Raw genomic sequence first — 14,215 nt, 5'->3', positions numbered from 1 at the left:
ATTCCGCCGCGATACGCCGCGCCCTCGATTCTCTCCACCCCCGACCGCCTCTCCCAATGCCGTTTACGTAGGCGTTGGAAAACAGGATTTGCCTCGCCAACCGTATCTTGCTTAACCCTTTCGAGAAACTTTCGATAAATCGCGGCGAATTTAACGATCGCGAGACGTTTTATCCCAACCGTGAATTGGGTCGTCGTTGATAAATCATCGAATGAACGTGTAAATAATACAATCACATTTGTGCGTCATCGGGCTATTTGTTACGTTTGAACGCATTCCTGTTAATAATAATAAGTGTTGTAAATACTTAAAAAAAAAAAAAAAAAAAAAATGTTACAAAGAAGAAGATGTTGGAAGATGAAGAGATTTCGAAATGGGAATCGTGGAATCATGGAATGTAACGTGTATACTTGTTCGATGACTTACCTCAGGATTACAGATTTTATATTTCGTGTTCCACGATCTACCTTTGCACGGTTTTCTTCTGCAGCGCCTCTGCTGTCGAGAAATCCCTCCGCCGCAGCTCCTGCGAAGTAGTAGAGCAAGCGTAATTAAAAAGAGAAACAACGTATTAAAATAATACTAACAAAGAGCGTAGGTGAAATTTCTGACACGAGTTTTCGTGTGTAACGAGAATGGAAAGAATAATGCGTCCCTCTTGAAGATTTTGTAACAACACGGAGAATAACATTATTATTAAGATGAGGGAGGATATTATAAAAATATAACGTTATTTACTTTGTTCCCTGCGAAAAGAAACGTATTCGACGAAAAATATACATTTCCATCGTTTCTCGTTTCTCTCTTCTTTATCCCTCTCTCTCTCTCTCTCTGAAATTTCCACGTTTATGAAAGTACATGGCAAAATTAGAACGTGTAACCGGAAAATTCGAAGTACCAAGTAAAATCATACGGTTTCCTTGATCGCGAATGACTCGTTTCGAGAAATTTAAGTGGCACTCGAGCTCCCAGGCACATATACGGGTCGGTAGCTCGCACTCCTAACGTCGTTACTTGGAATTTGTTTCAAACATGGCCACGTGGACTTTAAGATTCAAAAGAAACGAGAGAGCATCGAAGAAGAGAATTTTAATTTTTCAAAACGTTGGAAAATTACGACGATTCTCTTTGCTCCAAGATTTTTAACAATCGTATCGAAAGAGAAATGGAAAGGAAGATTTAGAGGATCGAATGTACGGCATCGTACATCATACAATAAGTTCCTTCGGGAGGGCGAGTGCAGTTCACCAATGGTAAGCGTCATAAATTATTTGCTTGTGCAGTCTGGGCCGCTTCTGGCCGGCTGAAAAACGAGCTGGCCGCTTCAAAGGCCGCCACCGGAACTCCACCACTGTCGAAATGAGTTCTGAAACGTTTAACATTCCAGCAGCGTGTTGACATACCGCAACGGGCACCCCTCTCGATATTCATCCTATCTCGCGATCGAACTCGTTGCTTGCAATAATCGAATCCCAATAATTTTTTAAAAGTTATATTTTCATTGCGAATAAAGACGTTTTCCAATTTGTTTTCAACATTTTGTTCCCAATATTCAGATTATATATTCAGATAATATATTGGAAATCGTTGATATTCGTGAAGAAGTAATCTTTTGATGATTTAAAATTTTTTTCTTTTTTTTTTATATATATATATATATATATATATATATATATATATATATATAATTGTGAGAATAGATAAAATGATATATTTCGAAATTAATTTGTAAGAAATTAAAAGTAGGAAATAAGTAATATCTCTATTGCTTATGTAAATATGAATTTCCACGAACGAGTCGTAATTCGATTTTTTATGTCGCGTGTAATCGAACGGCGACGTTATTATTTAATCTTTTTTTTGCATTAGACTGCAAGAAGAGCAAACATGTGATAAATCCGTGACGTTTGGAAATTGGTGCATAGCAAAGATAACACAAGGGTCACGGTTATTTACAAGTAATTACATAAAAAAAAAAAAAGCGAATTATCGTTCATTACGTCATTTTAGTTACTTTCATAACTTATTCTTATGAATCATTATTAAGGTCAAAAGTGATAGAGATAACGATGAGTTAAACGTGTCTTTCCTATTGCAACCAATGACGAAGAGAAATTCTTGACTTATTTGTGCAAAATACTGCGCATATTTTCTATATTTTCAATATTTATATCAAATTATCTAAATTTAAATTTGTTTACCTTGAACAGCTGGACCATTTGGACCATGGTGACCATTCGCCCCACGTGACGCTCTGAAATCAAACATTTTTATATATTAATAACATATTAAAAACATATTTGATAAAACGGACAACGTTGCTCGAGAGAAAAATTCGACGTGAAATTATAATCAAGAAGATTATATTTTCCAAAATATAATTTTTATCTCGCCAGACGTTACTTTTAACGAAATTATTTCTTGGGCGAAAAAATTTCTTAAAATAGCGACTGTTCTTGTTTATGAAATGTTTTTTGTTTGTATTAAATATACAAACAAAACCTTTTGACATGCAAATTTTATTCCGGATTAATTACGAGAGATGGATTTAATTACAAGAAATTATCACTTTTAGTTCGTAGGAAAATCATTTACATAACAGTGGTAAATCGATGATGGATAAAAGGATTTTATAAAATCTTGAATTAAAAATTGACAAGTACAAGAGGAACCTGTAAATATTTATAAATATTATATTAACAACATTAAAGTTAAAACGCAAATTACAAAATGAAACGCGAAATAAATTGCCTTATCCTTATTTTTCAATTAATGCTTATGATTCAATATCAAAGCTACTTAATCACTTAATATTTGTGAATATTACCATAAATAGAACAATGAGCAAATACTTTACGTATCCTTTAATTGTATTAAAGCAAAAGCGACAAATGGTGACATCTGTGGCGAATATGAGCAAAGAGAAACGTCGTTGAAAAATGTCGGCAAATATCCGATTCGTCATTCCAGCGTATTTCGAAATCCAAGACTCGCGTAAAGAAGAAAAGCTGGCCGATAAAAGTGCCATCGTAAGAACGCCGATATATCAAAGTATTTAGCGTTTCTTCACGAGGCTGGAAACGAAGAAATCTCGTCCGTGGGGCGGACAGGAGCCGGGCTGCACATCGATATCCCTTTCGGAGCAATAAGTTCGCCGTGAGACGTGATAAAAATTTTCGGCGCCCCGATACCGAAATGCTCGACACGTTCGCACCCCAACCGAGCGGATTTCGAAAATTCACTTTTACCAGTCGGCTCGAGCCTCGTCGAGTTGAATTCCACGCTAGATATTTCGTGTTGGCGAACCGTTTCCACCATCATCGTTTAAGAATCTGTCGAAATAAATCGGCAAGATTGACGAAACTGACGTTTCCGGTTTAAATGAACTTGGTCATTTCTCTCCTTTACTTTTTTATCTCTTTTTTATTCCCTCGCGGTGTATTCTCCCGTCTTTGATTCTCCACAATATTTTCTACGTGAAACGCGAGATTATTAGATTACAAATTAAGATCTAAATATTAAGAAAGATTTTACGTAATTTGTTTTGTGAAAATTTTAATTTAGCAATTGAATAGTAATTGTACATAGAATACAATTTATTTCAATTCTAATGTGATTTTAATACGGTTTATAAATGAATAATACCACCGTATATATTGTAAGGTTGTAAGTAATTTCGAGGTATTATGAATAGAAGAATAAATTGGAAAATATCGTGATTTAATATCGGCGAGTATGTCATTGCTCGTTACTTTGGAAAATAGAATAGAATTTCTATGGAACATATTGTTAGCTCTTCCTTTTCGAAACGGGAAATACGCGCGTCACGTTCCGCGATCGCGGAGGGTTTAACAAATACGACCCCGTACATCCTTTACCCTTCGTAACGAAGTTCGTTTAGTTATTGCCCTCAATTGTTTTGGGGCGAGCGGTTTTCAATTTTTTGAGGAACATTCGATTCACCCCTCTTTTACACGTCGCATTGTTCAGCCATTTCGACCTTCCTCCGAGAACGAGAAATTTCGAACCGACTTCACGCTCTTCGCACGAGAAAATAAAAAAGAAAAAAAAAACGAATGAAATTTGAAAAACGTTATTATTATTATTATTATTATTATTATTATCAACGTAACTGTAACTGTATTAATTCGGAAGGTCGAGTGCAACGCGTTGATACATCGTAATTGGAACATTTATCTGCCGCGATATAATTGGAAAAAGATCGTTCCATTACGATTATCATGTTTCTAAAATTGAACGAATTCAAAAATTATTCTCTTCGATTTGTTGTATTGGAAAATTGGAAAAATATTGTACACTGACTATAAAAAAAAATGTAAAGGTGCTAATGTAATTAAAAGAAGAAGAAGAAGAAAAAAAGATGTTTTAGAATCTATCTTCTACATATCGCACATCGGGTTATGTTAATCGTTTTTTAATCGAAGAAATCTGATTTCTAATTAACTTTATGCATATCGTGGACACGATTATTAAAATTTACCAACCGCTGAATCCACGTGGAATCGTTAACTCTCGTGGTTCGAGCTTAATCACCTTTCGAATAAAATATGGAATATCTTCCCAACAATTTTCTTTCGATATCGCTCTTTTTACCCCTCTTTACGAGCTATCCGATAATGAGCTGTTGTATCGGCTTTCGGCCGAGGGAAAGAGCAGCAGGGGACTCGACAATTAATCCTTTTTATCCGACTGCTCTTAGCAGAGGTTGGAGAGACTGGATCAACGAAAAGAAAAACGTGGATAAAGGGAAATAGAACTGGAAAAGAAGAAAGAGAAGGAAAGATAAATCGAAGAACTGGAACTCCATAAAAAAAAAAAGAGAGAAAAAAAAAAGAAAAAAATAATTCAGATAGAAGGGAAAGTTATGGAGAAAGAAACTGAAAGAACGATATAACAAAAGTAATCGAAGGGGTGTAAGGAAAATAATATAACTTTCATCACGTTGAATCGAACATTATCGGATGTTTTTCCTTATTTTTATCGATGAAAATTAATTTTTGGAATTTCGTTCTTCAATATTCGATCTTTATCTTATTATTTCTCTCTCCTTTATTTGGCGGTATATGTATCTAGGTTGATTACGCTGCCTATTTCCCGACACGTTTAATCCTGATGCGAATACGGCGATCAAGTGTAATGGGTGATAATTTCACGCTCGAGTAAATTATAATGGCGCGAATTTGAGTGGCTGAGTTTGGTTTAGCTCCTCTTTATTCCCGTACTAATTGACCTATTCTCTTTCACCTTTTTCTTTTTCATAACTAATTAATGTATGTATTATTAAATAATTGATAAATTGAATATTTTAAATAATAAGATTGAAAGACTCAAGATGAAACTATCTCCTTGCTTATTTTTCTCGGTTTACTGATTGAATCGTTTTAATAATAAATCGTTTTGCAAATATCTGTAAGTTCCATAAAATTAAAATATTTTTTAAAGCACGATCGATTCGATAATTACAAGTAATAATCGTATTCATAAGATACGAGATATTTACCACAGAAACTTTTCATAAATTATTCTTATAAAAAAAATTACAAAGTTAAATTACAAAGTGTCCTTTCAAAATTCTTAATATTAAAATTGCTAATAATTCCTCATATGCATATCAAATCAGTTATTATATTTCCAATAAAAAAAAAAAAACTAAATTTTATTATTCTCTACGAAAAATTGTTCGTTTTTTCCCCTAACGATATAACAATTTCAATTTCAGAAAGAAGAAACAAGGAAAAGCTGTCACGATTTATCTTCAAAGGACACCGTACACGGATAATTGACGAAAAAGCAGGGATATCTCGGCGAAAAAGGAACATTGAATTGAATATATATTTTAACGATATCTATCTATCTTTTTCCCTCTGTTTGTTTCATCGTCGAATTTTCGACGACACAAGATCGATTTTCGCGGAAAATAATTGAAGCATCGATCTGAAACGTCGCAACAGGACGATACTCGGCCCGAAAAACGGCCCCCTCGTTTATCTTCCCTCTTGGCCGGTGGTCGTGGCCGTTATTTCGCGAGCGAATGCAAAGTTTTGCGTTCGCGACGCGGTGACAGCAGTCGAGGATACGTGGCGCGTTAACATTCGCGGAGTTGGTTCATTAAAAAAGCGGGGAACAAGCTCTGGACCGCGCTCATTTGTTAAAAGTTCGCCGGCTTGTTCGTTGTTTGAATCGTTGATTAAAGAAGTGGCGGTCTCTCGTCTCATTTTTTATGCGCCCTCCTCTACTTTCACCCGTTCCCTCTCTCTCTCTCTTTTCTCCCTATTTTTATTTCTTTTTATCGAAACTTACGTTATATTACGAATGAAAATTTCCAAGATATATTTAAGATTATTATTAAGATATATAAGAATTTTTTTTTATTACAGAAATGAATTCGAAAGATTTGTACCATCTTTAAATTTTCTCGATGAGAATGAAAAAAATGTTGTTTCCTATTCTTGTCTTAATTACAACTAGTATCTTCGCACATGGTCCAAATATATTTTACGGATTCCGTGAACAAAAATCTTCAAAACAACTTGTACGATCCGAGAGATCGTATCTATTCGAGGCGTAAAAAAAAAAAAAAAAAAGGAAAAAGAGAAAAAAAAAGTTTACATTTCGATCAATCCAACGGATAACTTATGATCCATTCGCCGAAACGGGTCTTCAATCGAAGAAATCGGCCGATCGAATCGATTTCCTCCGATTGCACCGGTCCCCAGCGGAGAAAATTCATCGATCGAAACGATCCACGATGTCCAGGGGGGCTCTGGCTGGATCGTTTCGGCCAGATTTGTCTCACCGATCATCGGTCCTACGGGGTACGGCGCAACGGTGGAATACAACAAGGTGGCCAGCACGGTGACGTACGTATATAGGGCGGTGCGAAAGCCCGCATTGCGGAATGAGAGATCGGCTATCGGCCTATCGCCCTGTCCTCTCCGCTCGTTTATTTCCATCTTGCTCCCCGTTCCTCTTTGCTACCCTTCCTATCCGCCTGTCCGTCCCTGTATCCGTCTCTGTCCGCCACTCAACGCTCCTCTTTCATTGCCAATTTGCGACGAGATTCACAGCTGGAAGTGATAGCGATGCGTGCGTGTCGGATAAGAATCGTTTTTGCCCATCACGGGGTCGCTTTGCACCCCCATCCATCCTATAAATTCCGACCATCCACGATCGTAGATTCGCCAAGATTTAACGACGCCAAAAATCTGCCTTTTACAAATTATCGAGAATTCCTAGATTTCTAGATTCTTTGCGAGTTTTAGATTTTTTTTTTACGTTTGAGATAAGATACGTTGGAGGTATCTCTCACTTACTCTCTCTTTGAAAATTGGAACATTTCTCTCCTGGAACGATTTTAATTCTTATTCTCACTCTCTCTCTCTCTCTCTCTCCTCTTTATCTATTTAAGAAGAAAGCATTGAAAATTCCGTTTCATTGCATAAGAACGGTTTTGTGCGCCGGTCGTTCGCGTGAGCGGGGATTATTAAACAGCTGTCTAGGAAATTAAACTCGCGATTCTCGTAAATAAGACGTTCCAATGTTTCGAGATAATTACAGTTCTATATCCGTAATTCGAAGCGAGGAATATTATCATAAATAAAGAGAACAGTATTATTCCTCTATTTCGTACTTGAAGTTTCTACCGCTTGAACTTCCGCCATTCCGCTAATTGAAACGTAACTTTCCTCTCTGATCTCTTCGCCATCGAGATCCACTCGATCCATCATCACTGCAAACACGTGTCGCCCCAACTTTTCGGTTAGTTCCAAACGATTTCGACCAAGATGGTGAAGCGAATATCAACCGACAACGGTTGATCCTGTTGATCCAATAATTAATAGGCAATTTCCAAAGTCGAAAAAGAAAGCTGCGATTGTTTTCCATCAATGGGAAATATTCGATCTTCTCTCACTGTATATTGCGTTTGTGCCTCGCGTTGATCACAATTTCGCATCTATTTGCTCCCAATACTTATGCATGCGAATCTTCGCAGTCACGTGCAGTCGCACTCGCTTAGTTTTGCGCCTCTCTCTCGTTCGACGATTTTGCATATGCATGCGTGAACGCGCGCGGCTTCACGCGTTAAATATGCTCCGCTTCGAGCCTGTTATTTATATAGGGAATTCGTTACTATTATTTCCCCACGAATAGCTGATTTTTTCCATTGGAAATTCTCAGAAATGGATTAGTTTGGTTTTCAGAATTTGAAAAATTTGAGATAAGATAAATATTTTTGTTTCGGAACCAATCGATCCTTCACTCCTTGTTATTTATATAAGATAATCAATCAGTTATTGCAAAGTATAGTTTGAGAAAAAAATTTCTTAATAGAATCGATAACGATGAATCGATGAATTCTTCCATCTCCCTTAGTTTCAACAGAGATTATTCAAAGAGTAATTAAATCGATCTCGATCATCTTTGTTTTGCACGCACACAATCCTTAACTTAAATTCTCAATTTTCACTTTTAACGAGTGCGACGTAACGTTAAACTCCTTGGTTAGCCCGAAGGGGTCACGGCTCAGACATAATCCAAATTCCTCTGAATTTCAAGCGGAACCGAATACGATAGCGAGGGGGGGATCGTTTAAACTCCGCTTTGCTGATCCACCTCGCGACGAAATGACTTCACGCATTCGCGGCCGCTCTTCAAAGCATTCCGCTAATTTACATGCATACAAGCCTATACCGAGGTCGACGAAGACTTTAATAAAATCAAGCAGAACGGAGATAAAAGCATCGGTGGAAGGGTTGCGAGAAAGGTATTGAGAAACAGAGAGAGAGAGAGAGAGAGAACGATGGGGTAGAGTGGAAAGCGTGTTGCCAGAGAGTAACGGGCCAGCTATTCCCAATTCCCACCCAATCTAAAATCAATCTTAGTTCGTGCTCTTAGACGAACTGGAAGTAGGATTCTAAAGGGAGTCGCGAGGGGGTGCGGCGGGGGTGAGGTTCGACCGATCACTTTTAGGCAGGTTCGCAACTCTGCATTATTCAAACTCCACCGCCAACCGAACTAGAGTTCTGCTGCCACTCACTAAAGAACACCCTTGTGTCTTTCTCTTCAAACCCCCTTGTCCCTCCCCTCCCTCTTTCTCTCCTTCTCCTTCCCTTTCCACCTCTATTCTACGTTTCATCCGGTTGCTTTTCATTCATCTTCCTTTTGGTAACCGCGTTCTTTAATTTCGTCGTCTTTATCAATCTCGCTCTAATACTCTCGATACTTGAACGAAAGGTGATAATATTTAAGAAAAATGTAACGATATAACATTGTTTATCACTCGAATCGAACGAAAATTATATCACGAGTATAACTTTGCTTTCTGGAATCCAGATTCCAATCCTTATCACAAACGCGACTCGATATTATACATAAGGAAAGGAGTTGATATTCGATCCGCATCAAAGTAACATCAATTTCACGCGATACTTTGAGAATTACAAGGGATGCTCGAAAGTATACACAGTGTATAAGTTTCGTGAAAAATTTAACGGATGATCGTTTAATAATCCACGCTTTTTTTTATCCTCCAAACTCGACGAATCGAGTTGACGAGGAAACGACGCTTAAAACGCTCGCCTCCTTCCGCTTGTTCCCAAAATCCTTCAAAGGGTTGACTCGCGAAAAAGCAGCCGTACGAATTACGAGTTTAAAGCGCGTCGCGCTCCAAATATTTGCGTTCGTGCTCCGCTCGGTCGCCCGATGGAAATTTCGCAGGGCGGTATCCTCAGATTATCGCCATTCCAAAAAAAAAAAAAAACAAACGAAAATCCCCTTGCAAAAAATAAATATTTCACAATTACCGAATCCTTCGAATCGCGTTCGCCTCCACGCCTCCATTATTCGCGCCTTTTTTCTAAGCTTCTTTACGCGCAAAAAATAGGGGGTATAAACATCCCTTTGAACGTTTTACGGCGTCTCTTGTTTTTCCTCTTTTTCGCCCACTAATCTTTCCACTCTCGTTCTTTTGGTCTCGTCCTTTAATTATTTAAAGCTATCCGATTTCTTTTTTTTTAAAGTTAAAGGTATAATAAGGCAGGCATTATCTTATTATACGTTCGATTGGGGGTTCATGTAGAAGAATATTTGAAGAAGAAGAATTGTAGAAGAATGTAGAAGAATAGATTCTTAAAATAATTTACGAATTAATCGAGACGGTTATTAAAGTATTATTAACATCCACATTTGCAGTACTCAATTATAAAGAGATTATATATTATTCATTTAATAAGAAAGTTTAAAATAAATAATAAAAATCGTTTGAAAATTGATATAACGGTACAAATAGCACTTAAGTATTTTCGGAATTCGATTAACAGAAACGATATCGGATGGTCTAACCGATTAGAGATTATATAAGTTTATATATAATCTCGAGTTCACCGAAAGCTTAAATTCTCGAAGCTGAACGAGTCGAGACAGTGTCAGGTTAAAAGGGTGTCGCGTAATAGGCTTAAAAAGACTGATGTCTTAAGCGGGGATAAAAGAATAAGCTGTGGAAATATATATCTGATGGTGTGGTGGCGGGATGCCTCGACCGATCGTCCACACGCATAATAATATTCGCATTCGCTGTCCGAAAATGAATTTTCGATAAGATTTAACGGATCGTTTACTGCTGATGGATGAAAAAAGATGTTGGCACCCTTCGAAGAATTTCGATCGGTGATAATGGAACGATTTTAACGACAATGGAGGTATGATATATCGAGGCGTGAATAAGAGATACCTTATTTGCATTCGAAGATAATTCATAATTGCTTTCGAATCTTCTATCTGCTAAACGAATTATCTTTCGATAAGAATTCTTCCCGCATGGAGATTTTTAGATTTTAGATTATCCCGTAATGTTTATTTATTCGATGATTTAATATTATTTGGCTCGTACGAGTGATCGGAAATAATTGTGTAACCACGTATTCTCCTTATAATTTTCGTATAATTTTTCTTTCGACACAGCATCGTATCGCAGACATCGAACACTATATAACTTTACCGTTACAACAAGATATTAGTCTCTACGTAACGTTCTCCCCAAATAACAGAATATCCGTACATTAAGGTATCAGAGTAATGGATGCACGGAAAGCTCAGCTATTATTCATCAGTTTAATACACGAAATAACAGGTTCGAAATTACCTTTAAGGTTTCGAGAGACGAGCATCCCGAAGTTCAAACTAACCTATGCATAATTACTAAAACAGGGGGACGCGAAATCGTTTCTCTCCTAGTCAATTTCCAATCGAAACCGGTCGCGTCGCCGCCGAGTGTTATCTTTTTCACGATGCTTCCCGAAATGGAGTTGTCCCCGCGAACGGGGATGGGAATAGAACGGGTGATCGGACTTTTAAACAGGATCCTCGCGGGCGTCTGCATTATTCACACGGTTCCTCTTCCACGTCGACGCTCTCGCCACATCCAGCCGGGACGCCATTCTCGCGTGCAGGTGTCAATTTGTCCCTCTCCCTCCTTCTGTTTTCCTCTTTCTCCATCTTTCTCCCGCCCCGAATGCTTGCTCTTCCTTTCCAGAACGGCACATTAGACTTCCAAATTATTGAAGGCAAGGACGGCAGGAAAGATCGCCTCTTTCCTCCACCTTTTTCCACTTCTCCCTACCATCTTTTTCTCTTTAACCACGCTTGTCATCTTACCAGTTCCCATCCACGCCTGGCTAATGGACGTTCTAAGATCGAATCCGCTCGATCGGTATTTTCGTATCCGCGTTTCCAACGGCGGCGGTGGATCGTGGAAAAGCCAATCGTGGATGTCACCCAGAGGGCGGACATCGCGCTGGATGCCGTGCCGTGCCACCTGCCCCTTCATTATCCATGCAAACGCCTCGAGTGGGACCCGTGTCCTCGGTCACCGATCGGTTTTGTCCCGTTAATGCTACGAGACCGACCTTCCTCGAGCAACCCTCTTTTCGCGTGTCACTGTTAATCGTTCCCTGGGAAATTGGATTAGGCTGTTCGTGGAACGCCCTTTGCTTGTAATAGAGGAAATAGATTTGCCTGTCCTTTTTTATTCTTTTCACGGGCATAGATTTTAAACTCGATAGATCGAGAATATATAAATTTTTTTCATGCTGTAAAGAAGGTATAAGAAGAATTATTACATAGTTGAATGATGCAAGTGTAGGATAAAAATGTTGGAGGATTTTCGAGCGAGAGTATACGTATTCCCTTTAAAGGGAAAATCTAAAAAATAAACAGTGCTCATCTGTGTTTTGTTATTAAATCAATCGAACGATCAACGGCCAACCTCGACCGATGTAAAACACAAATTTCGGTGTCGAAAGTGAACAATACTGGGTTAATGGAATCGGTCAAGTGTAAGTTAAACACGAAATAATTTTTTCAACGGAAAGTTCTATTGAACAAAATCGAAATTGGAATTTACTTAAAATTCCTAATACTTTTGTTGTAGCAAAATTATCGTAATTATCATAAAATTTTTTCTAGAATAAAGAATTTAATAATGATAGTTGTGATAGATAATGATGAGAAAAAAAAAATAATTTCTTTCACTTTCACTCTTTTTTATCATTCCGTTTACACGAATCAACTTCTTTTCAATAGAACTAAATAAATTTCGATGATACTAATAACGATATAACATATTGATTTACTATTGAATTCGTGGCACGGATAATCGATCGTGCTCGTAATTATACGTCACGAATAATGTTAATAACGTTTGATACAACGATTAATACAACGATTTGATAAGGCTTTATTTCACTTGCACAAATGCCTGTATCTTAATAAACGTTATACTCCCCTATTATACCGAATGATTCCTCAGTTTTCGTATTAAAGGAATTATTTATTCATTCAGTCGTACTAATATTTTCATGGAAAATTACTCTTTTACATCGTTACTAGTACCCTAGATCCACGATAAAATTGTTACAAATTACACACGCGTGCGAAACACGTTTACTCTCAAACACGCTTTCGTTTCGTTCCAACCGCAATTATAATTTACCCACTCGCGATACAGTTGAACAATCGATAATTCACAAACGGTATTTGGAAGGCAGGTTTCCGAATACGATTTCCATTCGAGTTATCGCTAGTTGTTCAGATTACGTGATTAAAACCGGGGGGAGGGATTCCGTGGTTTTAATGAAACGCGGATGCAGAGGATATTATTACCGCGTTTTTCAAATAAATGATTTTCGATGGTAAAAAGGAGCGAGGCGAAAAGGAGGATCGAAGCGAGAGTGGAGAGGGGTAGAAAAAAATGAAATACAGGAGACAAGAATGGAGAGAGGAGGGGGAGAAAGAGGGATCCCGTGGGTTAATTTAACTTGTTCCCATCGAGACAGGGTCGGTTCCTCGAGGAGCGAGGGAAAAAAATCGCTTCACTCCGGGGTTAATTTGTAAGCGGTGGTTCGGTTCGAGGTGGAATCGATGGAGGGGCATGAATTCGCGGACGGTTGAAAAGCAGTTGGGTGAAACGGGGGTTTGGAAGTCGTCTCGAAACACAGTTTGCCGGTGGCACGGGGGTTATTACACGTCAGTCACACCTCTCTCAAAATTGCGAAAGTTTTATAAGACACAACGATCCTTGTCCGATTACGTCCCACGCGACTTATGACCGAGACCTTTATTATTGCGGTGAGTAGTCCCCGTCTTATATTGCATCGCGGAAAACAAAATTGCTTCGTAGCCTTAGCCGGACTAGAGGTTCTTTACCCCGTGCACATGACTTTTCCTTTCTTTTTCCTTCCTATTTTTCCGTTCGATTTCACGAGAAAATTGAAATGGACGTTGTCGCGTCAATTGTTTCCGGTGATCGTTAGCCTCGACGAATGAGAAATAATATTTAGTAGAAGATTTTTAAAAGTTATCTGTATATGAATTTTCGTTTCGTAACGCGTGTTCTTTGATGATAGGTCTTAAAATTTTTTTTATTTTACAATAGCCAAGAATACAATTCCTTCTTCGTACTCGTTCGATATAACGGGAATGATAGATGAAAGCGATGAAAGATCGTTAACGTTAAACGTTTGGAGCTTTAAAATTATAGCAGAAAATTGAAACGTTGCGAGGCTGTATACGTTGCTGCTATTGTTTAAATCTATATGCGTATTCGAGAGAAGTGGCCATGCATAGAAGTAGGAAAAGACACAGGCCGATATCACGAGAAAGATTTATCGTTCGCTCATATGAATTTCGTATACGTGAA

At 38.0% G+C, this 14,215-nt stretch overlaps 1 protein-coding gene across 5 annotated transcripts in view; it reads right to left on the bottom strand.

Annotated features, from left to right (window-relative positions):
• The window catches only part of nolo (ADAMTS-like no long nerve cord), a 189,040-nt gene that overhangs the window by 60,640 nt on the left and 114,185 nt on the right, over nt 1-14,215 (bottom strand). For all 5 annotated transcript variants that reach the window (XM_012491503.3, XM_031918903.2, XM_031918906.2 and 2 more), the window contains 2 exons: nt 2,202-2,254; nt 427-526 (listed from right to left, as the gene is read on the bottom strand). In XM_012491503.3, the coding sequence (XP_012346957.2) occupies nt 427-526; nt 2,202-2,254 (153 nt within the window). The remainder of the gene's footprint in view (nt 1-426; nt 527-2,201; nt 2,255-14,215) is intronic.

The sequence above is a fragment of the Apis florea genome, unplaced genomic scaffold (genome assembly GCF_048593485.1).
Source record: "Apis florea isolate Af1SG1 unplaced genomic scaffold, ASM4859348v1 contig_3325_pilon, whole genome shotgun sequence".
Taxonomy (NCBI): domain Eukaryota; kingdom Metazoa; phylum Arthropoda; class Insecta; order Hymenoptera; family Apidae; genus Apis; species Apis florea.
Note: the sequence above shows the minus strand (reverse complement) of the source record. Positions and strands in the feature narration are given on the sequence as shown.